Source organism: Penicillium solitum (genome assembly GCF_028829755.1).
Source record: "Penicillium solitum strain IBT 25940 chromosome Unknown utg000003l_segment0_segment0, whole genome shotgun sequence".
Lineage (NCBI taxonomy): Eukaryota > Fungi > Ascomycota > Eurotiomycetes > Eurotiales > Aspergillaceae > Penicillium > Penicillium solitum.
This window is the reverse complement of record NW_027072123.1, coordinates 3,922,785-3,950,700: the sequence shown is the minus strand read 5'-3', so window position 1 is coordinate 3,950,700 and position 27,916 is coordinate 3,922,785. Positions and strand designations below refer to the sequence as shown.

The window sequence follows — 27,916 nt, the reverse complement described above, 5'->3', positions numbered from 1 at the left end:
CTGTTCTTTCGGTAAACCAAAACAAACACTAGCGAGCTGCAGGTCGCTGAAAACTCGGCGTGAGCTCCTGCGATTCTTGGCGTATGATGTCGAGAGTGTAATAAACATCCGATCCTCTCGTATAATAGCCAAGCTAGCCGTCGAACCATATTGCGTTGCAAAGCATATGTTATTAATATGTCTCAAAAGGTCGTTGCCAAGAGGGCTCTACAGATTACAAAAATAGAAATATTGGTTCGGATAGTCATAACATTCTGCATTCAGATCGTTATGTGAATATGATTAAATAAGTTACAAAAAGCCAAGCCGGACGATAACTGCCTCGGGGCAGCCAGTCGTATTTTGATATAATAGGAAATGAGTCATCAACAGTGTCGATGTCGAAAGGTATCTCCAAAGGCGAAGGCAAAGACCTCAGAAAACGGTACCCTTGACCTGAGCAACCTTCTTCAGGTCGATGTCGCGGATCATGAGAGACCAGAAGATGCAGAGACCCATGAGACCGGTGCCAACAGCAAGCATTCTTGTCTGAGAATAGGCATAAGCTTCTTGAATACCCAGTCTCGCGGCGGATCCGATGGGATAAGAGATCTGCTGGGCAAGATCTTCATAAATTAAATCGATGTCTCCCATTGCAGACTCTGGAAGCCTCGTCTCAAGGGCCTTGTAGAAAGTGTTGGTCCAGATTGCGGCACAAATGGTAGAACCAGCAGCATTGCCGACAGTACCCACGACATTCAGCAGAGCAAGGACAGTTGCGACGTGCTGGTGGTCGGCGGCAGCCAAGATAGCAAGCTGCTCAACAATGATGAAGACGGATCCACCAATAGAGATGAAAATCTGGCACATGACAAGATAACCAACGGATTGGTTGGGACGGCGGAAGTGAATCATCAATCCCTGGGCAAAGATGTACAGCGGGACCGCAATGTAGAGAGTCCACTTGAAGCGACCAGTCCTGCGAATGATGTAACCGACTCCAAGCAAAAGGAAGCCGGAGACAACGTCGAAAGTGTTGCTAACGTAACCAGCCTCGGAGATGCTGAGGTCATTGACTACCTGCAAAAAGGATGTGTAGTAGTTGTTCCAGCAGTAGTAAGAGAGCTGGTATGTCGCGTCGAGCAAGCATGCACCAATGATAGTTCGATCAGTCAACAGACTGAAGTTGAACATCGGGGTGGGAGCAAAGCGGAACTCCCAAACGAGGAAGACGCCAAGCATAACAAATCCGAGCACGATCATCGCAATGATGTAGCCTGATGCCCAGCCGTTAGGAGCATAAGTAGAAATGCTGAATGGAAGGAGGAAGATTGTAAGGCCGATAGAGAACACGAAAACACCAAGCACTGTGCAAGTTAGTATTTTGCAAGGTCGAACGCTTTGGAAAACTGTTTACTCACAATCGAACTCCTTGGTATAGTACCAAACGCTTTGGAGGAAAGTCCGGCCGCTAGGCTCTTTGACAACGAGACCATTCTTCTCGGCCTTCTTCAGGTTGGCCTTCAGGATGAAGTAAAGAGGGGAGGCAACAATGGGGAAGATGATGGAGAATGCACCAAAGGCCCATCGCCAGCTAATATCTTCGTAGAAGCCCTCCGCAGCCTTGGGGCCAGCGAACGCTGTGATGATGTATGGCGAGGAGGTGAAAGCGTAAGCCAAACCTCGATTCTTGAGCTTGGAAATATCGGCGGTGATGACATCCACGCAGTATGTCATGCCTCCAAATCCAATGCTGTAGAAGACGTAGGCAGCGCAGAATGTGGGAAGGTTGTGGCACACAGCCATGAGAACCAGACCGAGCGTAGCAAACACGGTCATGGCTAGGAAGCCTTCTGCACGGCCCCAAACGTCCATAACCTTGGCAGTGGGGATGTACACTGCGGCTGTCATGGCATCTGCGACAATGTAGATGACATTCAGTAGGGAGTGGCTCTCGAAGTCACTGGTGACATAGCTGAGCAAACTGTAGTTGATCGAGGATTGCATAGCATTGACGAAGTACAAGAACCAGATGCTATTGAAGATACATATTAGTGAACAAGCCGTTGCACGGGTTGGTTTCCCCGTCGAGGTCGACAGACAGGAGCTTACTTTACAAAGACTGCAATCAGCATGGTCTTCGTCCAGCTCAAAGTCACAGCCTCGACATTTTTGACACCCTGCTGTAGATCTTCGGTAGGAACTTCAAGGTCTTCCTTGTTGGGCAAAACACCGGCCTCGGTGGGAATTTCGCTCTTCTTTTCGCCATCAGTGGGCACGTTGACTTCCGTAATAGTCTCGGGGGTCAATGACCGCCGAGAGGAATTTCGAGCAAACCACAAACCCATGATGATCTGGAGATCTGGAAATATAAAAAGTAGGTTGGTGGAACTCAAGAAAGCCGCAGATCCCAAGGGAAATCCTTGCCCTTATAGTAAATATAATCTCTGGTTATCAGTGCTCCAGATCCAGCGCTTAATAAAAAATACCGAACTCGGCAGATTGGCACAATCTTGGAAGACTAATTCAAGCCACGAGGTGAAAAATGAACCAGTAAGAAAAGTCTTGGCGATATCCTAGTGTTCATTCGCTGGGTAATAATCAAGTAGCCGACATCTTTTTCTTCCCCATAGGGCTTTTTTTGGGCAGGCCATGTGTGGGTAGCCCGCTTGGGGCGTTGGCCAGAATGGGACATTCCGAAGACAGAATCTAATCAGATTGCATGAATAATGGGTTTCGTACCAGATAGATGCAGTTAAGGCAATGTTAACCGGCGATAGAACCGCTTGAAGCTCCAAAGCAGCTCGTGAATGCCTCCGATTGAGGCAATTAATATGTGAGGCGGGCTTGGCATATCTTGGCGCCCATGGTGGAATTGTCCCACCGCGACAAGAGCCGGAAAAAGAAACAAGAAAACACAAATATTAATGAATTAGATTGGGTCAGTGTGTCTAGGCGTCGTAGCGAGCACTAAAAGCTGCTAAACGTGCGAGATCCGTGCGGATTCACCCCGTTGTACTCCGTACATCGTACAATATACGAACTGCCAGTGGATATATCGTACTCCGCAGGACCGAGAGGCATGTACATAAGATGTGTGCATGTGGTATTATATGGATTTCGACGAAACAGGGAAAATATTTCTAAGATTGTTTAGAACATCTAGATTAGTGGCAGACTTCTCCATGTATAAGATAGACATAGGTATTTCCCTGCCTATTTTGGTAAATGCACACCTCTTCCTCTAGTTTAGAGTGCTTACCACGTACATTCTGTTTTGCACCCAAATATTCCAAGATGCAAAGATTCAAAAAAAAAATAAATAAATTACGTGGTGTTACGGAATACATTAATCAGATAAGTACATGTCCCACCATCAACCATGGCACCGCCATCCGACAGTGGAAACTAGTTGCGCCACCAATCTGATTACGGAGTAATGCGAGTGGACTTTTCTTTCCCTCTCACAATTTCGAATTCTTCCAGCTTGGTGACCGTTTCTCCACAAATGCCTGGATGCCTTCGGCAAAGTTAGGACCCCCAACCAACCGAGGATACCATTGATCCGCCAGGTCTGATACAGTATCCTCTACGCTGCCAGCTTCCCAGCTCATCCGAACACCCAGACGGCCAACAATAAGGGAATCGGGACTGTTTTTGCACATGACCTCGGCAACTTCGACTGCTGCTCGGACAACATCGGCCGGTGAATCCACCACTTGACTGATCAGACCCCAGTCATGTAATGTGGTGGCGCTCACGTTCCTGCCAGTGAGCACGAGATCCATCGTGCGTTGCAGCCCAATGGTGCGGGTCAATCGCGGCAAACATCCGGCAACTGGCACGATTCCACGCTTTACTTCCGGAAGGGAGAAAATGGCGGAGGATGAGGCTAAGATAAGATCGCAATTCGCCACCATCTCGAAGCCTCCACCCATGCAAATGCCGTTTACAGCGGCAATGATCGGTTTCTTGCCGGTCCGGCGAGGTAATCCGGCCAGGCCGGGCGCGGACATGTCATTGACGACACCAGCTTTGTTCATAGCATTCCATTCTGTTCACCTCGGAGTCAGTCTTTGTCTTTGATATTTTTAGTGGCAGAAGAGAAGAAACCCACCTCCTAGGTCAGCTCCTGTACAGAAGGCTCGGCCGACACCGGTGATTATGGCGACCCATAAGCTTTCATCTTCATCAAACTGGTCCCAGATCTTGGCAATCTCTCGACTTGTAGTTTTGTCGATGCAATTTAGCTTGTCCGGTCTATTGATCGTGACCTGGATAACCCGCTCATGCGGAAAAGAGATAAAGAAATTCTCATGATTCAAGGGTCCTGATCGTAAAGACATGATGAATTGTGAAGCAGAATATGCAGTGTATTGTAACTAATTCAACTTTAGCCTTCGACTTTATATTTTTCCTCTTGGGTCAGGCTACGGATTATGTATTGTCATTCGTAGGGGGAAGCTCGGTCGCAGAAAGATTCCACGGAACCTCGGAACTTACCAGAACAAGGCGACATCGGTATGTATGTTGTCAGTACAAACATACAATATCATACATACAACGTTGTATGGACATATTTAAAAATAACAGACCCATAGGGCGATCTCCGAAACAAAAATTCCGCTTTAGGACTCGTTACATATGAGGAAGGATTCGACCTCGGTTACTATACCCTTGCTTGATCATCCTTAACCCTTTTAGGGTCTCACCTACATATAATCTGATTGTGCAAGGCGGGGAGCTCTCTCTTTTTTTTCTTCTTACTCCGAAACTCCAATTCCTTCGCAATTCTTGATCCTACCATTGACGATCGAGAAATCTACGACAATGGCCTCAAAATCACACCAGTATCCTTTGGTCAAGCTACCACACCCTTATCTGACCGCCTATCGTGTAAACACTGTCGCTGGATCGACACCCGCTAAACACAACTTGGCACTTGATGAACAGCCCGCAAAGGGCCGGTCTTTGCCTGAACAGCTACACTCAGACTCGCTTTCATGGCTTGACTTGACATTCATTCCCAAGACCGAGCAACCACCTATCTCAGATAACTCTCCCTGGGGTCGCGCGCGTCGCAGTCCCCAGACTGTCTTCCAGTGGTCAGGGAACAGCGCCCCTTCTTTGGGCCAAATTTGGAATGTGATCCACGCCATTTACCTCGGTCACCCAACAATCGAGTACTTCAGACTGACTCTGTCCGGCACAGGGCAGGAAGTCATCTACAACGAGCTTCTTACCACCGGATTGGCAATCAAGCACCCAAGAAACCTGCGGGACAGAGAAAACAAGGCTCTGCAATTCGATGATTTGCTGATCCTCCGAAGTGCCTTCTGGCAAGGTGCTGCTTCTCCATTGGGCCCTCGTCCCATCTGGGTGGTGGGAGATGGCACAGACGGCCCCATGCGGGAGCCATTGTCTCAGTATCCTATCATGCCGGAGAACTACCAAATGACAAACAAGTTCCCCGAGGAGCCTGTATATACCCGCCATCCGACTCGCCGCCCCAAGCCGCACCCCGGATCCATTGCCTACAGTCGCTACATCCCAGAGATCAACGAGCACTTCTCCCTCGAAGTTGTTGACTGGGAAAGTGCGGAGCACGTCCAACTGTTTAACAAGTGGCAAAATGACCCGCGCGTTGCTGCGGGCTGGAATGAGACTGGAACTATTGAACAGCACACCGAGTACCTGCGCAAGCTGCACTTCGATCCCCATGTGCTGTGCTTGTTCGGACGCTTCGATGATACCCGCTTCTCGTACTATGAGTTGTACTGGTCAAAGGTAAATCCTCTTAATCGGTCGCGCTTTAGCCTGACATTTATACTAACACCTTGTCTACAGGAGGACCATTACGGCGCCTACTACGATGCTGGAGACTATGATCGCGGCCGTCACTCTCTCGTCGGCGATGCCAGCTTCCGAGGTGCACACCGCGTGAATGCATGGTACTCGAGCTGCATCCACTATGTCTTCTTGGACGATCCCCGGACCGCCAATGCTGTCGGCGAGCCCAAGGCCACCGGCGCAACCATCTTATCCTACGAAAACGCGCAAGGGCTCACAATTGGCAAGTACGTTGATCTCGGACATAAGCGATCGGTGCACTCGATTTGCAGTCGTGAAAAGTGGTTCCAGTTGTGTCCTCTATTCTGGGATGGTCGCGAGCGACCTTTGGAATCTGCAGATCGCGCCGCATGGAATGCCAAGCTGTAAATTTGCTTGTGCTTTCTTGACTATTTCTTGTCACTGATCGGCAAAACTTACAATATTCAATGTACAAAATTTCATGATTTCTTTTTTTTTTTGCCGTCATCACCCCGAGACAAGTGGGGTTAACTCGTGTCGCTCCATAATCGAGCTTCCTTGTTGGGTCAGTTCCTCCCAGCAACGCGTTGTCTACTCCGCTTTGCCCCAATCAATCAGATAATCTTTCGGAGGGTTTTTTTTAAATTGCATGTGTGACGAGACCCATTTGGCTTCGTGTGTTGTATGTAATAAATAACTTTTGAATAATAATAATGATTTTGTGTACTCCGTATACTGCATTTATTCTTATAGAATATTCTTTTGGTACATTTAATATGCAAGATATCAACCAATGTTCATAACGCTAACACCGAAACGAAATTTTAATTAACAGGACGTAGTTCAAGTTACTAGCGCTCAGAAAGAGTTTGGAGACGATTCATCGAGGTTTTCGTAATTTCCCATCTATCCACCACAGCCAGCAACAAAGAGCAATAGCTTTCCGCATTTTCTTTTTTTTTTCAAAAAAGAAAAATACACAGCGTATCCTCTGCCGATGTAAAATACAGTCCGGTGGAAATGACGTCTCTAATACAGCTGTATCTACCCGAACATACACGTATGGACGGTAGTGGGGAACCACGGTACAGTCCCCATTTTGATCTGATAACCCCCGTCCGTATAATTGAAATTCTTCATGCTGCCCCCCTTGTGGGTTGCATCTTTGGATCAACTGTCAAAACCGATGTCGGCTGATTGAAAAATCAGATCGGCATGTTAAACACCCGGAAATCCCCTGGAAATTTCCATCTTCACACTTGGCATACATCTTTCTTTGGGTCTTAGTCGCAACCCAGCTAAAGTCGCTTCACCGAATGGATTCACGCTAAGAAGTGGGTGCAATTTTCATGGTGACGCCACTTTCAAACTAGCAAAGCGATAAATTGATCGCTTGTGAGAACTTAGCTTCTTCAACACTCAAACGACAATCCTAGTGTTGAACGCCATTTTCGAGCCATCATGGGTTTCGGGAACCTTGCAGACTATCCAAGGCTGCTTGTGGCTGCCAATCCCTCACGACTCGAATTGGGAACCCTCTTTGTTGGCCTGGCGTCTGCAATTGGATCGGGTGTCCCCTTTCCCATCATTGGTATCATATTCGGCCAACTGATCGATGATTTCAACTCAGTGACATGCGAGGAAACTGGTGGTTCCTCGGGAGGGGACTCTAGCGATCAATCCGACATTAATGGCAAAATTCTGTTGATCGTGTACCTGGGTATTGCTCAATTCGTTCTAATTTACCTTCACCTATTCTGCTGGACTATGACCGGTGCGCGCCTGGCGCAGCGACTCCGCGAAAGATATCTCCAGAACCTGCTCCGACAAGAACCCTCTTTCTTTGATAACCTGCCCGCTGGAGAAGTTGCTTCTCGACTCAACACCGATATCCAAACAATTCGCTCCGGTACTGCTGAGAAGGTCGGAATCTGTATCTCGAGTTTCTCCTTTTTCGTCACCGCATACGTTGTTGCATTTATCAAAGACTCCATTCTCGCCGCGATGCTGCTTTCCTTGATCCCTGCATACTTCATCATGTCATTTGTTGGAAGTTACTATATCGAGAAATACACCGGGCGCATGTCGGATTATGCTGCTTCCGCTGCGTCGATTGCTTCCGAGGCGCTTAACAACATTGTTGTGGTGCACGCCTTTGGTGCGAACCGTCGTCTGGAGGAGAAGTTCTCCAAGGCACTAAAGGACTCGGAAACCGAAGGGTTGAAAAAGGCAACCGCCACTGGTATTCAGGCTGGTGTCTTGTATTTCGTCGCATATGGTGCGAACGGTCTTGCATTCTGGCAAGGAAGTAGGCAGATCGCCGCGGCAGTGCGCACTGAGTCGGCGGGTGCCACTGTGGGATCTGTTTTCACTGTTATCTTCGTCTTGGTTGAAGGTCAGTTTGATTGATATCATGCCGTGGAATATTTTACTAACATTGACCACAGCTACCCTGCTTCTGAGTCAAGTTGCACCTTTCATCCACTTGTTTACACAGGCTGTTGCTTGTTACCACAAGCTGCGTGACGATATCGAGCGTCAATCCTTGATTGATGGATACTCTGATGCGGGCATTCGTCTCACCCAGGCGGAGGGTGGATTTGAGTTCAAGGACGTCTCTTTCATTTACCCCTCTAGGCCCGAGATCACCGTTCTTAACAAGATCAATCTCTCCATTGCTCCCAAGAAGCACACAGCCATTGTTGGCCTTTCTGGAAGTGGAAAGTCCACCATCGCAGGTTTGGTTATCCGTTTGTATGATGCCACTGAAGGTGAGATCACTTTCGATGGCCAGAATATCCGCGACGTCAACACCCGTGACCTGAGAGGATTCCTCAGTCTTGTACAGCAGGAGCCCTCCCTTCTCGACCGATCCCTTTTGGAGAACATCGCACACGGCTTGGTGAACTCAAGCAAACCGGCCCATGCACACCTGAAGGCGGCACTCCTCGGAACCGACCTCTCTGATCTAGCCACTGAAGTCAGAGATGGTCAGGATCTTATGACCGCAGCAGAGAGACGGGGCCCAGAAATCGTCGAAATTGTTCAATTGGCCCGGCAGGCTGCTGCGCTTGCCGATGCGGATGGCTTTATCGAAGCTTTGCAGTATGGGTACGCCACAATGGTTGGCTCCAGTGGTCGACTCATCAGTGGTGGTCAAAAGCAACGAGTTTCTCTTGCCCGTGCCCTTGTCAAGGATCCCGCGGTTCTCATTTTGGACGAAGCCACCGCTGCTCTGGATTCACGCAGTGAACAGCGTATCCAGCGGGCTATCAACAACATCTCAACCGGTCGAACTGTCATCACTATCGCTCATCGTCTGTCAACAATCACAAATGCGGATAAGATTGTCTGTATGCACAAGGGAGATATCTTGGAAGAGGGAAGTCACTCGGAGTTGATGGCTGGCAATGGACCTTACTCTGAGCTGGTCAAATTGCAGACTCTCGGAGCCGCATCCGCATCCAACAAGACTGATACCACTGCCAGCATTGAGAGCGTCAGCAAGTCCGATGCTACCTCTATTACCGATGTCGAAAACGAGAAGGGCAGTGTGTCAAATGACCTTGAACCCACAAAGGAGACCCGTGTCTCAACCACTGAAGCACCAGCCGGTGACTCCGAGGAGGCAGAAGAAGAGGAAGAGCTTGAGACCCCGGTCAAATCCGTGTGGGCTCTTTGCAAGGGTTATGCACCAGCTCTCAAGCCCCACTTGCTCGTCATCTTCGCTGCTCTTTTCGGTTCCAGCATGGTCGGCGGAGCCTTCTCTGGTGAAGCCGTTATTTTCGGAAACACAGTTGGAAGCTTGAACCCTTGCTTCAGTCCAGACATTATCAGCGAACGGGGTAACTTCTACGGTCTGATGTTCTTCGTTCTTGCGATCATCGAGTTCTTTGCAAACATCGTCAGCTGGGGAGGATTCGGCCTCGTCTCTGAGAAGATAGTATACAAAGTGCGAGTCTTGTCATTCCGGTCACTGTTTGAACAAGATCTCCAGTGGCATCAGTCTAACGGCCGTTCGCCTGCATTGCTTCTGTCTTATATCACCAGAGATGGTAATGCCCTTGCTGGTATGAGCGGATCTGTCATCGGCACCCTGTTCTCTATCACCGTTAACCTCATCGCCGCCATTATTTTGACCCACATTATTGCCTGGAGAATTGCGCTGGTCTGCCTAGCACTTGTCCCCCTCCTGCTCGGAGCCGGTTTAATGGAGCTGATGGTCCTCGGTAAATTCGAGGAGCGTCATGAAAACGCCTACACCAAGTCTGTCGACATTGGCGTGGAAGCAGTTACCTCCATCAAGACAATCGCTTCTCTTTCCCTTGAAGAAAACACTCTGAAGACTTACCGACGATCCCTGAAAGGGCCCCGCAAGGAGACATTCATGGTTACAGTGCAGGCAAGTTTATGGCAAGCCATGACCTACTTCTTGGGTAACATGGTGAATGCACTGGCATACTGGTGGGGTTCCAAGCAGATCATCAACGGCAACTACACTCAGACTCAGTTCCTCATTGTTGTCTTCTCTCTCTTGGTCAGTGCCCTGCTTTGGAGTCAGATGTTCGCGCTCGCGCCCGAGCTTTCTGCCGCGCGATCCGCAATGTCCAGAATCCTTGGCCTGATCGAGATCGGCAAGTACAAGATGGACTCCCAGCTCACACCATCCAACAAGGATGTCGAGGCAATTGAAGAAAAGCCCACCTACAACTCTGGCAGCTCGGCTTCCAGCGTGCAGCTCCGCGATGTCCACTTCTGCTACCCTGCCCGGCCAGACATGAAGGTGTTGAAGGGCTTGAATGTTGATATTCGCCCCGGCAAGTTCTGTGCCCTCGTTGGACCCAGTGGTGCCGGTAAATCCACTATCATCTCCCTGGTTGAACGCTTATACACACCCGAATCCGGTTCCATCATCATCGACGGCGTCGACGTGACCAAGACCTCAGACGTCTCCTTCCGTGACTGGATTTCTCTGGTGCCCCAAGACAGCGTTCTCTTCGAGGGAAGCATCGAGTTCAATGTTGGCCTCGGTGCTCGTCCCGGTCACAATGTCACTCTAGAAGAAATCCAAGAGGCTTGCAAGCTCGCAAACATCCACGATGTTATCACTTCATTGCCGAATGGTTACCAGACCCTCTGTGGACCCAGTGGTAACCAGTTCTCTGGAGGCCAGAAGCAGAGACTGTCCATTGCTCGTGCTCTCGTTCGCAAGCCCAAGCTTCTCATTCTTGATGAGTCGACTAGTGCTTTGGACGCTGAATCCGAGAAGCTCTTGCAGGATGGTCTGGAGAAGGCCGCACGGGGAATCACTGTCATTGCTATTGCTCACCGTCTTCACACTATCCGGAAGGCCGATGTGATTTTCTTGATTGATGGTGGTGTATGCACTGATTCTGGATCTCATGACGAATTGCTCGAGCGGTCCGACAGCTACCGGGCAAATGTCATGCACCAGACCGTGGCGACTTGAGAAAAATTATAGATTCGATTTAAATTTCTAGTACTTGTTTAATATATATCCCAATTGTTTAATTTTTACCAGTGTTCTTCTGCGATCTGTTACTGGTAGAAATGGCTGACATTTTTTCGTATCCAATTGAAGGACATTAAAGGCATAATATGGAAATAAGACAAACAATAAAATAAAATTCAACTATCTCCAATCTATTTGCTTTATAAAAAATATCATATATCATATTCAGGCACCAAGAACCAGGGGCTCAGAGCGACAACCCGACAACTCCTGGACAGCAGCCGCCAACTCGTCAAGAGTGGCATCCACAAACTTCTCGTCCCTTTCACTTCCAACAAATCCAACATGCATCTTCCCACCACGCACAAACGATACAGCCTTCAAAGGATAAGCAGCATCACCATGCGGGTTTGAAATATCAACCTTGCAAGAAGATCCAGCAAATGGCATATCGTCGAAATCATCCCAGTCCTGGTGATGAACAATCGAGTCAAAGGATCGTGCCTCGGGTGACCACTGCGCACACTGCTTCGAGATTTTCTCGAATCCGAGGAAATCGTGTGCCGCAGACTCGGCGCTCTGCTTCTGCACAAAGCGCAACAGATCCATCGCCGTCCACTGTGACTCGAACTTCACTCTGACAGGAGTGAGTTGGTAGCATGGACCCACGACGTTCTCCACGTTTGCTAGTTCGATCATTCGGCCCGAGGTCACGGTGCCGAAGGTCACATCGGGCTTGCCCAGGCGACGGGCAAGGACCAGTGCCCATGCTGCGGTGAGCACGTTTGCAGTCGTGATCTCCTGCACGGGCTGGAATTCTTCGACCGCCTTCTCGTGGAAGATGGTTTTGTCTGTGGGTTGGACCGTAGCTCCGTCGAGGACAGACAATGTCGAGTCCTTGAGCAGATTGCCCCAGTAATTGACTGCTTGGGTTTGGAGGCGTCCATCCGAAACTCGTGCCATGTACGTGGCGAATGGCTCAAAGTCCACAACCTTGTCTCCGGCGTATAGGGTCTCCAGGTCTTGGAGTAGTCTGGGGAGAGAAACGCCATCATACTGGGCGTGCGAGAGTCCTAGCACGAGGCAGTGCTTTCCGTCGGTGCCTTGGACATGGAAGAGCTTGAGGAATGGCGAGCCAAGCTCGAAGTTTGACTCGATGTCTGCTGTGCAAAGTTCAGTGACGTATTGCTCAATCTCCTTGTCAGCCTGGTGCATGACCACAGGGACATGTGAGTCTTGGAGGACAACTTGAAGGTAAGATGATTCATGCTCGATGAAGACAGTCCGCAGAATATCGTGGGTCTTAACCAAGTCATTGCAAGCGCGTAGCAATTGCTCGCGATCGATGTTTTGGTCGAAGTACAGCATGGTGTATTGGATGGAAGTGCGTGGCGCGCCAACAGTTCCTCTGATATCAAGCGCTTGCGAGTCTGTGATTGGAGACACATCCAAGATGGGCCAGCCTGGGTTGGCAAGCTTAGGCCGGACAGTTGAGGCCAAGAACATCTTAACATCTAGATTGCTCAGGGCTGAGAAAGGCTTGTATGGTTGAGCATTTTCCTTCACTTGATCCACCTTCAGCACCTTGGCTGCGTCGCCAAGACGCATGTGTTGGAAGATATCGGCCACTGACAAGCTGTGTCCCTGTGTTCGGAGACTTGAAACCAATTTCATTGCCAAGACAGAGTCACCTCCAAGGCGGAAGAAGTTATCGTCGACGTCAATCTGCTCCGGGCTCAATCGGAGGATCTTTGCCCAAGCGGATTGCAAGATCTTCTCTGTCGGTGATAGTTTTGTCTGAGCCAAGCCCTTCGTCCATGCCTCCTTGAAGCCTCCACGAAGCTGTTCAAGAACGCTTTGGGGAATCTTCGAGGCCAATTGGTTGAGGGACGTGTGATCGAGTTGCTCCAGTCCAGCGGGCAACTTGTCAACCACAACGTACGCAGAGGGGGCCATGTAGGATGGCAGTGAGTCTCGGATGAATTTGTCGAGCTTCTTCAATGACACAGCAAGGGTAACGGAAATAGTGTCGCAGACAGTCGTCTCGTCGCCGATCTCGTACTTCGCCGGGATGACTCTTACGCTGTCTTCCTCAGAAGACTGGTTCTCGATGAAGACAGCCAGCTCTTGCTCTGTCACTTTCTGAGTACCTTCTCTCAACGGCTGGAACACAGATGCAGCGGCACGAGTTGCTGATGGGAGGTGTTTTTCGAAATGTGACTCAAGGTCCGCAATATCCACTGCATGTCCTTGAAGGGGAACGACATTCTCCTTACGGCCAACAAATACGAGACTTCCATCATCCCGAAGCTGGACCATGTCACCTGTAGGTTGCACCTTTCCTGAACGGCCAGCACATCCAGAGCTTCCGGCCACGAGCCAGGCAGGGGACTCTACTGTTTCTCCAGAGAGACAAGCTCCCTCAAGCCAGAGCTCGCCAACACTGCCGATGGGCGACAACAAATCCGGGTTGCGAGCATCACACACCCAAGGAATCACAGTACGAGGATAGACTGATCCTTGTTTGGTGCTTGCATGGGCGCGAAGGTTACCAGAGGTTTCGTCCACGGAAAGAGGAGGAGTCTGGTTCCATTGCCAGATTTGGTCGACTTCAGTCGCGGGGAGGCAAGAAATCTCATCGATGCGCTTGTCGAGACCCTTGGACAACTGCACGCAAGCGGTTTCCAACTGCGCAAGGATACGCTGCATCTGCGAGCCCTCGATTAGGCTGCTGTCGAAACTGGCGCAAACTCTGAGACCACCCTTGCGGATTCCAAAGGCTACCATGAGCGGGTACGGGTTGAAATGAAGCGCCTCACGGACAACATCTCCAAACTCAAATCCAAGATCGCTGCCCACGTACTCAGGATCGGGCTGGATGACCAATCCAGTGCCGGCTTCACATGCATACTGTGCATCTTGACTGACCTTTCTGATGTTCTGCATACCCATGTGCTGGTAGGGTGTACGAGCCGAGACAGCTTGCTGTACGGTCTGCAAGTATGATTCGACTGAGCTAGATCGGCGGACCTGGACACGGATGGGGATTGTTGCGATCAGTGGTCCGACGATGCTCTCCACGCCCGGCAGCGAAATATCACGACCAGTGAGAGTCTCACCAAACACGACATCGTCGCTTCCAGTGTACTGGGATGCAACGAGGGCCCATGCACCGCGGACCAAAGTAGCCATCGTGAAAGGTGATCCTGCACTTGTCTCGAGGGCAATCTGGTGTTCGATCAGGCCATTGGGAGTTGGCATGAAGTCGCGAGAAGGCAGGCGGGGGAACTGAGGCCCGACAGCGCCCTTCAACTCCCGTCGCCAGAAGTCATACATCGCGGTCTCGTCTGTATCGCGTACGTACTTGACAAAGTTCCGCATCTGGGTCTGGATCTCGACGGACTGGTTCTGCAAGGCATCGCTGACTTGCTTGAGAACGATGGGCTCTGACCATCCGTCGTAGAGAACGTGGTGGACGGTCCAGACCATATACCGCTTGTCGTCATTTCCAGTGCTAACAAGACCGTATCGAGCCAGACTTTGTCCAAGGTTCATCCTCTCACTTCGGTCATTCTCGAGATATTGGTCCAGGTCGGTGGAGTATCTCCAGGAGACGCCTTCCTTCACAACAATTTGCTGAAGGCCTGGGTCTTGGAGTGGTGCCAGACGAGATCGCAGGATAGGGCTTGCTGCAACGACATCTTCCCAAGCCTTCTTCCAAGCATCCAGGCTGATATGCGACGGAATACACGCGACTCTCTGAGCAATATACGCCTTTGTCGATTTAAGGGAGAAGGTGAACAATGACTCTTGTGTAGGTGTGCAAAGGTAGATATCTTGTACATCTTCTTGATCCACTCCACAAGCTTCTGCTGCTTCGAGGCGGGCGCTCTCAACAGATTGGGAGATCAAAGAGAATTCCGGAATCTCTTCCTGTACTTGAGAGCTGCAAGGCTGGACGACGGTGGCCATCGCCGAGAGGGTGGGGTTTCCGAAAGTGCTGATGACAGAAAGATCAAGGTCTTGCGCTCTGCAGACAGACACGAGTCTCATCGCTGCCAAGGAGTCGCCACCCAGCGCAAAGAAGTTGTCATCGGGACGAATGGCTTCAGCTTCGAGCTTAAGGGTCTCGGCCCAGGCCTGTCGCAGACGTTTCTCAAGCTCATTCAGTTCCCGAGAAGCAGTGCTTGCGGCTCCTTGGTCCAGCTGGCGCAAATCAACTGTCGCACCAAATGCTCGGAGTTGTTTGCGATCAGTCTTGCCTGAAATCAACACCGGCATAAGATTAACCGGGATATATGTGGTTGGCACCATGTATCGCGGCAGAGTTTTCGCCACGTCGGCATTGGCCTTTGTCAATACGTCGCTCAACTCGCTTGAGATCTCGTCCAAGGCAAGCTCGGCCTGTCCGTGTCCCTTTGGTTGGAAGGCAACGAACGCGACTAGCATTGGCTGGCCTCCATAATCCTTGGGCGTAATCACCTCAGCAATGACGTTAGCCTCTGAGGGCAGAACAGCCTTTAGCTGACTCTCGATCTCGCCCAGTTCGACACGCTGTCCGCGCAGCTTGACTTGAGTATCCTTTCGTCCAACGAAAACGATACCGCCGAGACCGTCGGGGTCATATCTTCCGAGATCTCCAGTCTTGTACAGACGACCCTGACGACCAGCGTATTCTTTGTGGCCTGCGACCAACCAAGGTGGATCATCAATGAAAGCAGCAGCAGTCTTCTCAGGGTCATTGAGGTAGCCCTGTCCGACAATTGGGCCCTCAACGAGCAGCTCACCTACAGCGCCGACTGGCACAAGTTCGTTGTGGTCATTCGGGTTGGCAATCCACATGGCTGCACCATTTCCTGGGCCAATGGAGAGGTAATCTCTGCCAGTAGCAGCGCTGGCGTTGACTGTGCATCCAATGGTACATTCGCAGGGACCATAACCAATGATGATTCTGGTTTCTTTGCCCCAGTGGTTGGCGTCTCGTGCCGAGACTGCTTCACCTCCGAGACCGAGACCGCTGAGCGATGCGATGACATCCGCATCCAGAATTCGGCCCACTGAGGGAGTCAGGCCTGCGTAGTTAATTCGCATTGTGCGGATAACTTCGTTGATATCATTCAGTCGATCCTCATCGGATGGAATGCAAAGACAGCCACCGTTTCCGAGTGTTAAAAGCATACTGTCAATGCTGACGTCGAAAGCGTAGGATGCAAAATCGAGAACCCTGGACTCTGGCGTGTATCCAACTGCCTTTGCTCGAGGAATGGCACTACTCGTGTAGGTTTCGTGGGAGATCTTCACTCCCTTCGGAGTGCCCGTGCTGCCAGAGGTGAAGATGATGTACATAAGGGCGGAGGATGGTACAGCGGGTAAGTCGGAGATTGATGGGGAGTTTGCTGGATTTGTGAAAGCATCTTCTTCAACCACAAAATGGTTTCCAGTTGGCATAATGGTCAGTGACAGCTCATACTGCTTGCGGGACGAAATCATCGCCTTTGCGCCGACCTGCACCGCCATGTTCTGAAGACGCGCAAGCGGAAGAGTTGGATCCATGAGTGCAAGGGTTGCGCCTGCTTTCATCACTCCGAGTACGGCGACAATCGTCCACCTGGACTTCTCAAAGCACACGGGGAGGACATCGTGCAGCTCAACACCCATTTCTTTGAGCGAGCACGCCACGGAAGTGGACCATTGATCAATTTGGCCATAGGTCAGGCTACCATCCCAGGAATCAATGGCAATTTTGTCTGGGTATTCGCGGGCTCTTTCGGCAACCATGTCTTGCATGCAAAAGTTGTATGTGGGAGGTAATTCGTGGTTCCATCCCCATATATCGTTCAGGTCACATGCAGTCGGACGAAGGCACTGTTCAATGGTCGCTTCGGGATTTGTGAGGCATACTCTGACGGTGTCGGCAAGTGCCTCGACATGGTGATTCACTGTGTACGGCAACATGTTCTCGGTGTGCCACAATGGGCGGATCTCGAAGTGGGCATTATTGAAGCGAACTTCGAGGTGAAGCATACCCTTTTCAATTACGGTTAGTTATCACTGGGTGGCTATGGTTTTAATTGTGCACTTACTTCATCTTTGGCTTCTTCAGATGTTCGCGAAAGAGAGCTGGTGCTCAAAATGAGGGATGCGGGACTCGACGCTCCCGCGGGGATACTCCGAGAGATCGCTGTCGCAACTTCTCCCACATTACTTTGTAATCCTTTCATTACTTCATTCATCAATAGTTTGTTCACTGATTCTGGCTCAGTGCCATTTGCGAAATCTTTGTAGGACCAGTCGTATGATATTTGACTGTCCTCCCGGCTGCGCAACAAGACCATGAGCCATGACAACAGCACAATCTCTTCCTTCATGCCGGTCGGAGTGGTGATCTGTTCAGAGGCAAGATGTGCGATTTGGAATGAGCTGAAGTCGCCATTCGTGTCTGTTGGCGCTTTCTCAATTCCATTCGGCGCATTGTGAATATAGGCATCTTCGAGAGGTATGAAGCCCATTATGACGGCAAACCAGCACAGCTGGTCTTATTAGCCTCGAATTGATGTGAGGAAGGAATTGGAGCTTGACTGTTAAATCCGGAGCCTTTGCGCGGGTCGATTTGACGGAAGTGTGTCACTATATACCCAACTAGCCACGGTTCTGCTACATCATGCTCCACCTCAAGGCTTGAAAGCTCCGAAGTATCCTGACTGTATGTACCCTGCATGTATTTTGCATATCATCACCGAGATCGGCTATTGCGGGGTGGATTATTCGACATACAGCCCCCCCGTTCTGGAAGGCAAAAATGATACCAAGCCAGAGCATGTGCCCGTTTCATCTTTCCTAGGCGATTCGGACCCGTACGTGTACGTGATTTCAGACCTCAAAGCTACATACAATACTGTATAATACAAAAAGTATCCACAGGCTCCACATTAAAGAAACAGAAGGGAAAATTGAGAAATGTGAGAAAATAAAAAGAATGCTACCCTAAGACTATTTTCAGTTAGGCTATTGCTCATCATCAAGACAGAAATGCAAAGAACCCATGCTGTAGGCTGTGAGAAAAGCAACGTGAACATGATCAACCTATTCTGAAACACATCTTGGCTTACTCCAAATTGAAAAGGAATTGTTTCCCGAGGTTTCGGAGGCCAACTGCTCAGGGGACCCATGATTGTGCGCTTCAAGCGGAAAAGCCCAATGCACGACGGATGCGAGGAACGAGGGGGCCTTGTGATATTTTGTTATTCCGAGACCCACCTTCAAGATCGCATGCACGCGCATGTGTGTCGTGTACACTTTTCGCAATATGTACCAATACAGAAAGCTCCGAATACACCCATCCGATAATTTTAAATAATAATATTTGCTTGGGCCCTGGCGCAACGAGCGTGTAACCATAAAAAAACTTCCAAAAAAGGCCTCACTTTGCTGCGCACGTTCCTTACTAGATTTCTTGGCTCGCTTGCAGAAAGCTTTAGATGGATTGTTCCAAACGCCACAAAATATCAATCCACTCGTTTGTATTATTGATTTTTTGGTCTGATAAATGTTGCAATGTTGCAGCAATATTTTGGTCTTGGTTTTGCATAATGCCCAGATATAAGGACCTCTTCAGGCAGGGATCTTCGAATATGAAGCCGGGTAAGGCTGACTATTAAGTTGACCAAGGCTTCCTAAGAATCTTAGAAAAGTCTTGTATTGAGATGCAGGTGTTGACGAATTTACTCCTGCGTGTTGGGTAGAGTTTTCAAAGAGGGGCAATCTAATCAGATTCTTCTGTTTTCAGCCAATCAATCTAATCAGATCCGTTGATCTTACCTATACCGGCTAGTGCCGACTAGCCTGCAGGTGTACCACAGCTTTAGTCTCAACGGCGGAGTTTCATTGGCCTATCTTTATTTCCGACTGAGCTTAGTGTAATTATTGGCTGTACTAGGCAAGACACGACTCCCATTGTTGTATTTACCGTTAAGACGAAATACATACCGAAATATTCAATACATACCCGTACACATGTATATATAAAACATCACTGTTTTCTGATACACCGTATTACCTAAACGTGTACACTGAAATACCTGGTCCAAGACATCCATATAATTTTCTCGAAAAGTCTGTCTTGCCCCTCCATACCTCAGACCCTAGCGCAAAAGAATTCCATGGATGTGAGACTTGTTACCTAATATTTCGGCTTGACGCGGTATAATCAGATTGATAAGATGCCCTGAAACAGTTCACCCTGTGGATCGAGTGACTCGGTTCAAACCAACCGACATAAATTGTCCACATTCCGTCATGGCAGAAATACACGAAGCCCGATTTCGGCAATTTATTAAATTAAAGAAAAGACCTTATCCCGGACGCCGTCTCTAGCTCCTAGAAAGTTTTCCCCTTCAATTATTGAACACCTACACAAACTACCCCACCACACACACACACACACACACACACACACACCCTCAAACCCCCCTCACATTCATCAACATGTCCAAGTTCTGGCCTAAGGGAGGCGTTCCCGGTATTCTACACCACTACGTATGTTTCCCGCACAACTATCAATAATACTCGAATCACAACTAACAATTAAATCAAACATCCAGACCGAAACCCTCGTCGCATTCGAATCTGCCTCCACCACCGTCCGCCAACCACACAGTCTCCTCTTCGTCGGCGGACTCGGCGATGGCCTCGCAACAACCTCCTACATGGCCGATCTCGCGCGCGCACTACAGCAATCAGAATGGTCCCTCTTCACACTAAACCTCACATCCTCCTACCAATCCTGGGGTCTGGGCCATCTGGACCGCGACACGAACGAGATCGCCCAATGTCTGGAGTACATCAAGAGCTACAAAGCCGATAAATTCGGCGGCGGCAAGATCGCGCTAATGGGCCATTCCACGGGTAGTCAGTGCGTCCTGCACTACCTATCCCAGTCGAACCCGCACACAAAGCTCCCCGCCTTCGACGCTGGTATCGAACACATTACGCGGCCCGTGCTGGACGGCGCGATTATGCAAGCGCCTGTTTCGGATCGCGAGGCGATTTTCTGCGTCTTGAAGTGGGGGATTGGTGATACGACGCCTGAGAAGGCTCGGGCTGTTTATGATGAGATGGAGGCGTTGGCGAAGGAGGCTGTTGCTGAGGGAAAACCTCATGATACTATGTTGCCTCTTTCGTTGACTTCCATGATTTATCCGGCTAATACCCCGATTAGTTGTCGGAGGTTTTTGAGTCTTGTTAGTCCTGAGAGTCCGCAGGCGCCGCAGGAGGATGATTTGTTCAGCTCGGATTTGAGTGATGATCACTTTGGGACTACCTTTGGTAGGATTCAGCAGCAGGGTCTGTTGAATCATAAGCTCATGGTGTTGATCTCTGGGAAGGATCAGTCCATTCCGGATTATGTTGATATGGACAAGATACTGGCGAGGTGGCAGAAGGCTACTGATCATGATGGGAAATATCAGATCTGGGATCAGAAGCATACTGGTATTATTCCTAATGCTTCTCATGCTTTGAGTAATGATGACCAGGCTGAGCCGCGGAAGTTCCTCGTTGAGAGGGTCTTGGGATACCTCAAGACGGCTGTGGAGAGGGAATGAATGGATTTGCAATGAAAATGTATGATACTAGATTAAATGAAGGAATTATAAACCATTTAACATGCTTTTCAAACACGTGCAACATATTAAAGCGGGTAAATTATCAATAGTAATCTTCGAAGTTGACTATAACTAGTCTCGATTGTGCACGTCGGCAGTCTTCTATACATCGTGGCGTAAAGGAGTCCAAAGGGGGTTTATTTGGGAGTATGAAGAATACAACGTTTATACAAACCAAAGCTACATGTAACGATAGAAAACTCTACGTCTAATTTGAGCAGTCCATAAGACCATAGAAGGCAAGCATAGCGAGTGGTGTATCTATTGAAATTGAACAAAAATAGTACATACATGGAAGATGAAAATCCAAGTCAAGAGTGTTGATAACAAAAAGAAAAAAAGAAAAGATCGAAAGTAACATGAGACGCTCAAATGCACCGAGTGGTATCTAGTCGTCAATGGTAGAAATGATAAGAGAGTCCAGAGAGGAAGGATGGGACAGAGAAGAAGAGAAAAGACCCGGAAAGGGGATGTGAGGGAATGGTAGGTCGAGTAGATTTAGGTAAATGAAACAACAAGGGAATAAGGAGAGCCTAGGTCAAGGCAAGGTGAATGTATAAAGAGTCGGAAGGGAAGTTTTGTGTTTAGAACATGCCTCCATCAACGGGGATAGCAGGAGGCGGATATTGAGGCACAGCTGGCGGAGTGCCCGTTACGGATGCCTGGCGCGCCCGCGCGTTCAGGTTAACACCCTCGCTCGAGGTCTTGCGGAGACGGTTGCGGGAGCGCGGACGTTTTTCTTCATCCGGGAAGACACTGTGTTCGTCCGAGGCGCTCGGGACGGGGGAAGCGACCCGTGAAAGGTCAGTCTTATCGCTCTTGAACGCACCCAAGATGGTTTGAGTGGCGGTTCCCCGGCGACGGCGGGGGTTCATAGGTGGCACTGGAGGTGCACTGCTGGGGGAAGGCAGCCCGGATCCGGGTGGGAGACCGACCAGAGGCACGTTTGATGTAGATGAGACAAAGGTAGGCTCGGATATCTGCTTCTTATTCACGGGGCGCTTCAGGAGGGATCCGGGTCCCAAACCACGTTGGGGAACCTGCGGGGTGCTAGATGAAGAAACCAGGGATGTAGACGAGCTGTCTGTGGGCATTTCATTCAGCGGAGGAGTGGCATTGGCCGAGTAGGCCGGGGCGACAGGTGGGGGCCGGGGCGAAGCACCGATGATCGAGGATGTGTTGGACTGCGAGAACTGGAATGGCCGTTCGTATTGGAAGCTTGGTGTACCAGATCGGCTGGTACTGCGTTGTCTGCCCGAGGCGGCGGAGGGGGTGCGGTCGAAGTTCATAGAGTCAGACATTTCTGTGGATGGGCGACTCGACGTAGGGCGGGAGGCAGGCACGGGAGGCTCGTAGCCCTCGGGAACAACAAAGTTGTCATGTGCAATGATTGAACCCTCGTCCACAGTTTGAAGGTCATCCCGTTCGCGAAGTCTGGTTCGACTCTTGGACCGGCCCGATGCATCCGAGCCTGCACGATCTCTCTGGTCTCGGAAAGGCGAGGGCCCACGGCTGCGGCTGGACTCGCGCGAATCTTCGTAGCTGTTGTCGCGGCTGAGAGATGGCATACGAGACCTGAGCGAACGCTCCGATCCAATATGGGGAGAGCTGGAGTTGGAGTGGCGGCCGAAGTTGAAAGAGGGTCGCTCCTCTTCGCGCCACGAGTCATCTGAAGAGAGGGCAGGCGTGGACGAATTACCAGCGGCATAACCGAACAATTTCTTTTGATCTGGCTTTGCGCTAGCCTGTTTGTTAGACTTTTGCTTCAACATGGCAAATGCGTTACCAGTCCGGGACAAATCTGGAGTTGACCGGCCCGGGGTGGGGCTGCTGGATCGGCTGTCGCTTTCAGCAACACTTCGGAGCTTCTCCTGCACCTTTCTACGCCTCTCTGCCAGCTCCATGGCGAATTCCTCTCGCTCCCTTTGGGTCTCAGTACTCCCGTGACGGCGATGATGAAGTTCCAATTCCTCCCTCCAGGACGGGCCAGTCGATACAGAAGCTGTGTCGGGGATAGTTCCAGGTGTGGACGACTCTTCGCTGTTTCGAGAACCCGTGCCCTCTGCGGAATGTCCAGAAGGAGAGTGCGAGCTCGAGGTTCCTGGGCGGGTTGTTGACGATGGCCGACTCTCTTCGCGGGGTTCTGCTATCATGGGAACAGCAGTCGGTGGCTGGGCAGTCGATTTCTGGGTCTCGGTCTTAGGAGATTCTGTATCATTCTGCTGTTGCGGGAAACGAGGCGAAGGAGGAGGGAAGATGGAGGATTTGTCACTTTCCTGGCGCAGGTGAGATCTAATCATTCCACCCACCCCAGTAAAGCCTTGATCTGGCTGCAGGGTTGGCGAGTCAGGTCTCTTGGGTGCGTTATCGCTGGTGTCGGGAGGAGCAGATGTGAAGTCAAGGTCGTTCTCGGCGATGGGTCTAAGATCACCTAGATCGGAGTATCTCACTTCGGGAAGCGTTTCGAGGTGATCCTTCGTGGGAGTCGATGGCTTGTTAGATGCTATGCTGGAGTTCTGAAGCGGCGGACCGTACTCGGTGGTCAATGAAGTGGCAGATGGGAGATCGTGCGAAGAAGGGTTCTCCCCTTCATCGCCAGACTCGCTGGCAGATGAGTTGGCATAGAAAGTCCTCACTCCAGGCCTGAAGGGAGAAGCCTCAACGCTAGACACACCGGATTGATCAATACCGCGGTGCGCATCACTACTATAGTGAGATGAGGCAGACTCTGCCCGGGAACGATAGCTGGACTTGGATAGTCCACGAGCACGGCCCACGGGTTCCGCGGGTAGAGGTCGTCGCGGGGGTGATGCACGACGCGGAGGCGGGGTCTCTCGTCCTTGGTGCATTTGGAGTTGGCGGCGGGAGAATGCCTGCTCGTCGAAACCAGTGGCAGGTCGGTTGAATAAGCCCATGGCAGTAGCCTTTCCATGATCTTCTGGGTGAATGGATGCAGCCAACAGCGAGGGAACCTCGTCGTTCTCGCTTGTGGGCGGGCTTAAGGGAGGAGCCCCAAATGTTGCTGCTGTTGGGGAGAGACGGTCTCTGACTGCGGCTTCTCCGGACATGCGGGGCTTCGGTGATGTTGCGGATGAAGGAGGGCTAGTCGGCCGTGAGGTAGAAGCCGCCGGCTCGACAATTGCAAGCTTTTGCAGGCGATCCCGCAGGTTGGTGGCACTTCTGGAGTAGTTGCGATTCAGAGAGGGGAGATCTGGAGTTCCGGCGCGCTGGCGACTCAGACTCTCCAGACGGTTCAAGGTCGAGCTCTGCTGGCTCTGAGCAGCCTGGGTCAATCCTTGTCCGTAGAGACGCCGGGTACGAATCGAACCATTGCGCGGGGCAGACATGGGGGCAGGACCAGGCCGAGGGGCCTCAGGAAGGGTTTCCGGGAACGGATAACCTGTCACTGCAGATTGGGATGTGGTCATCGGTGACTCATCGGCCGAGGTTGCTCCAGTTGATGTTGGAACTGTTGACAGAGGCCCAGATGCGGTGGAGGAGTATGTGGCTCGGCTGTTAGATGACGCAGTCGAGGCGGCATATCCAGATTCCCGGGCGGCCTCTGCCGTTCTCTCTTCCTTCTCCTTGAGGCGCAACCGCTGGAAAGCGGACAGGTTCATGTCGTGGTCATAGACCGGCTTTCCCATTCCCCGCTGAGCACCCTCTGACGCATCGGGGGTTGTTACTCCTGGCGATCTGACCGGGATCTTGTAAATCTTTTGGCGACCTCCGAACAGATTATTTCCCTCGGCGCGACGGGCTCTGCTCATCATACTGCCCGCCTGGGATCGGTCATCGTCTGTACCATAACCATCCCCACCGGAAGCGAAAGAACCGCGGTCGAGTGCAAGGGATGGTCGGCTACCTTCATTGGAGCAAACTTCGTCGATGTCTGCCAGCATGGCAGGGCTGTGGCCGAACAAATTGAGTCGGGAAGCGCGCTTGGGAAACAAAACGCTATCATCACTGGCCTTTCCCAGCATTGAAAGTGGGTCGTCCTGTTCCTTCAGCATGCTAAATCGAGCGGACAATTTAGGCATTAGGAGACTGGTGCGGAAGTTGTCTGTCGGAGGCAGTGCGGCTGATAGGTCGAAATCCGGTTTGGGTTCCTCTACGGCCTTCTTCTTTGATGATTTCAGACTGAATCCTGGTGATGTCGCTTCTTGCTCCTCCGCGGGCTCCTTCGCCTTCTTGTGTTTGCGGAATCGATTCATCATGGGTGGTAGGGTCGAGGTGCTCAGGGGCCACCTCGTAATAGGCAAGGAATGGATGCGGTTCGGTAATATCTAAGTCTGGGTGGAACGAATGTCGATATCGATAAATCCAGCGAGCGTGTAGTAGTTGCTTAAAGGTTGATCAGTGTCTCGGTTTGGCTCAATGCCTTCCAAAGTGACGCAATGGATATCCTTATCCAGAGAATGAAATGAGCGGCATGACCTTCAAGTGCGACAAGTACAGATTTGAGGGTCAGGGAGAGAAATGTCTCCTGAAGAGAAGAGGTGCAAAAAATGCCAAGTTCAAGTCGTGTACCGTGAATGGTCCGGATCCAAGACCAATCAAAGTATTTAGCGGGGATTGACAGGTCACAGCATGAGAGAAATAGGAAGCAATAGGCTGCAAAGTCGGTTGAGAAGGAAATCGATAAAAAGAAAAACGAGTGACTGGGGAAATTGACGCGAAGAATGCAAGAGGGGAGATTTGGAATGGATCCAGAACTGTAACTTCTCCAGGGCTCTCTCTCTCTCTCTCTTAGCGGCATACCATATTTACTAAGAGAGAGAAAAAAAAAATTAAAAGGATCTAGATGATCGGCTCAAATTGGTGTCCACCGAGTCGATCAATATTAACTGTTTAATGATCTTATTCTTCTTGTATTACTATATTTCTATCTTTCGCTATTATCTTTACTGTTTAATTATCTTGTACATATGTACAATCTATTTTCTGTTTATTTACTGTTTCAGCTTCCTGTACGGAGTATACTACTCTGCACATGCACTGTCCATGAGGCCCCAAGGGGCTTCCCGAAGCTGCATCCATGGTCCGATGCAGGTACGGTATGGTAAAGCTACTTGGGTAAATAATCTAGATCCCACTAGATAACAAGTAGTCATCTAATAAACTTACTGTAATGTAATTCACCCCCCTTGCGTATAATAAAAAAAATAAAATGTTAAGGATCACATCCACCCCCTCCCCTCTCTTCCTTCTCTTCTCTTCTCTCTACCGGAATGTGGAACCTGCGGCTGAACGCCACTCTAACTGCGGGATAGGTTGGATATGTCGAGGTGGCCAATTCCTTCGAGACATGCAATTTGTTAATATTCCTTATGTTGTATGTGCTGCACATGTGTGTTGTGTTCCTATGAAACCGGGGACTCCGTAATGAAGCAAAGGTAAAAAAAACTACTTATTGGCTAGAGAGTCCCAGGGGCCTGGACACGGGAACACCAAGATCGTCGCCCCATTACTTCATTCCACAGTTCGGGGCAAGATTTCGATGTGGAAGGTGGTCACAGTAGTTCATCCAATCTCTCATATCAGAATCGAGCAGTCGACTCAAGTCGCACACACCATATAAGCCAGTAAACTCCTTGCTTCGTATGAAGCTGGCAGCAAGGGAAATTCATTGGTTGTAACCCTCAGCGTACATATGTTGTAGTAGGCTAATCAGACATGCGATACACCGTGGCACTACTGAGTACAATATGCAATTAAAACTTAGAATACGGGTGGGAGATTCATCACGATCATAATCTGCGATATGTCCATAGGGCAATATATTGAAAAATAAATAAATAAATAAATACGGCTCGGTTTGAGAAATGAACAATGGCGTGTACATTGTAGGACAACTCAGCCACAATATAAGAAGCGTCATGCAATATTAACACAATAAGCCAAGACCTGAATTGAATGTTCCGACTGTGCAGGAGTGCAGGGTGCAGGACAATGGCACTTGCATCTGATGAGGCTTGGACTTTCCAACTTCCTACTTTGTATGCTGTACTTTGTATTGGTGGATCCCCCAAGGTCAGAGAGAAGCTGAACCATGGTATCTGCCCCCGATAGAGTCCAGTTTCTCTCCACTTGACCCAGCAATTTCTAAGAGCGAGAGGTCTGTTCACATCGAAGAGTGGTTTTTCCGATCTGTGTGGTGGAACCGAACAGATGATTATTGATGGAGAACTAAACAGCCCCAAAGCCTAGAACGGTAAAAAAAAAAAGAAAAAAGGAGCAAATTTCTTTAGCGCGCCTCTAAAATGCGTTTTGGCCGGTAGGCTTGACAGCCGTTTGGGAAAGCCCCGCTTACAAGCTTTTCAAACTTCCGAAGTTGACTAGAAACAGTTAGACAGGATTGTACTCCGTATATTAGCCCTAAAGAGAGGCCAAAAAAGAAATGGTATGCCCCTGACTAGTCCCAATCTGGATAACTAATTTAACGCCTCGGGTTCGTTTTCGTTGCTCCATACTCCGTAAACATTTGAAGGCATCCATTGTTTTAAATGCCTCCAAATTTGAGACAAGGATCATAAATACTCCATATAAGATCGAGAATATTTTGATTGGCTTGATGTCATCAATATAAATCCATGGGCAATACGGGAGTAGATGGAGCATCAAGAGACATCAACGTACCGGAAAGCATCCGCCAACCGGGTTTCAACCTAGCACTCCGCGGGGCCAATCCTCGTGGGCAAAAGGTTCGGTTTCATTTCACTCGTTTTTTTTTTTAAAAAAAAATAATAATCAAAATCTCTGACAATGGACCTGTCAATTGGCTTCAAAACATTTAAATATAAAATATCATACACGTTACGGAATACTCCGTACACTACCGAGTAGTCTACCAGTAGTATATTGTCACCTTGCATTGATCTATACTTCCAGAATGCATAGAAGCCAACGAGAAATCTGATATCCGATAACCGATATTTTATCAGCTCGGAATCTAGGAACCGATCGCGAATATCAATATCCGGAGTAATAG

The 27,916-nt window shown here is 49.8% G+C and overlaps 7 protein-coding genes across 7 annotated transcripts; 3 read left to right on the top strand and 4 right to left on the bottom strand.

Annotated features, from left to right (window-relative positions):
- Window positions 1–414: 414 nt before the first annotated feature.
- Window positions 415–2,327, bottom strand: mirD (putative MFS siderophore iron transporter; the record flags this gene model as incomplete). Its single annotated transcript, XM_040961164.2, has 3 exons — window positions 415–1,346; window positions 1,401–2,014; window positions 2,092–2,327. The coding sequence occupies 3 exons, from the start codon at window positions 2,325–2,327 to the stop codon at window positions 415–417; spliced, it is 1,782 nt and encodes a 593-aa protein (XP_040808431.1).
- A 1,116-nt stretch (window positions 2,328–3,443) lies between these two features.
- Window positions 3,444–4,325, bottom strand: sidH (enoyl-CoA hydratase/isomerase family protein; the record flags this gene model as incomplete). Its single annotated transcript, XM_040961147.2, has 2 exons — window positions 3,444–4,033; window positions 4,097–4,325. 2 exons carry the CDS (start codon window positions 4,323–4,325, stop codon window positions 3,444–3,446), a joined length of 819 nt encoding a protein of 272 aa, XP_040808410.1.
- Window positions 4,326–4,809: 484 nt separating this feature from the next.
- On the top strand, window positions 4,810–6,198 carry N7455_005419 (GNAT family N-acetyltransferase; the record flags this gene model as incomplete). Its single annotated transcript, XM_040961133.2, has 2 exons — window positions 4,810–5,766; window positions 5,827–6,198. 2 exons carry the CDS (start codon window positions 4,810–4,812, stop codon window positions 6,196–6,198), a joined length of 1,329 nt encoding a protein of 442 aa, XP_040808385.1.
- A 1,053-nt stretch (window positions 6,199–7,251) lies between these two features.
- On the top strand, window positions 7,252–11,260 carry N7455_005418 (ABC transporter ATP-binding protein; the record flags this gene model as incomplete). The annotated part of the gene is made up of 2 exons (XM_040961151.2): window positions 7,252–8,185; window positions 8,238–11,260. The coding sequence occupies 2 exons, from the start codon at window positions 7,252–7,254 to the stop codon at window positions 11,258–11,260; spliced, it is 3,957 nt and encodes a 1,318-aa protein (XP_040808425.1).
- A 228-nt stretch (window positions 11,261–11,488) lies between these two features.
- sidD (nonribosomal peptide synthase SidD) lies at window positions 11,489–17,772 on the bottom strand (the record flags this gene model as incomplete). Its single annotated transcript, XM_040961166.2, has 2 exons — window positions 11,489–17,290; window positions 17,347–17,772. The coding sequence occupies 2 exons, from the start codon at window positions 17,770–17,772 to the stop codon at window positions 11,489–11,491; spliced, it is 6,228 nt and encodes a 2,075-aa protein (XP_040808401.2).
- A 1,975-nt stretch (window positions 17,773–19,747) lies between these two features.
- Window positions 19,748–20,865, top strand: sidJ (putative siderophore biosynthesis lipase/esterase; the record flags this gene model as incomplete). The annotated part of the gene is made up of 2 exons (XM_040961176.2): window positions 19,748–19,798; window positions 19,864–20,865. The coding sequence occupies 2 exons, from the start codon at window positions 19,748–19,750 to the stop codon at window positions 20,863–20,865; spliced, it is 1,053 nt and encodes a 350-aa protein (XP_040808422.2).
- Window positions 20,866–21,509: 644 nt separating this feature from the next.
- Window positions 21,510–25,142, bottom strand: N7455_005415 (uncharacterized protein; the record flags this gene model as incomplete). The annotated part of the gene is made up of 1 exon (XM_040961140.2): window positions 21,510–25,142. One exon carries the CDS (start codon window positions 25,140–25,142, stop codon window positions 21,510–21,512), a length of 3,633 nt encoding a protein of 1,210 aa, XP_040808432.2.
- Window positions 25,143–27,916: the final 2,774 nt, after the last annotated feature.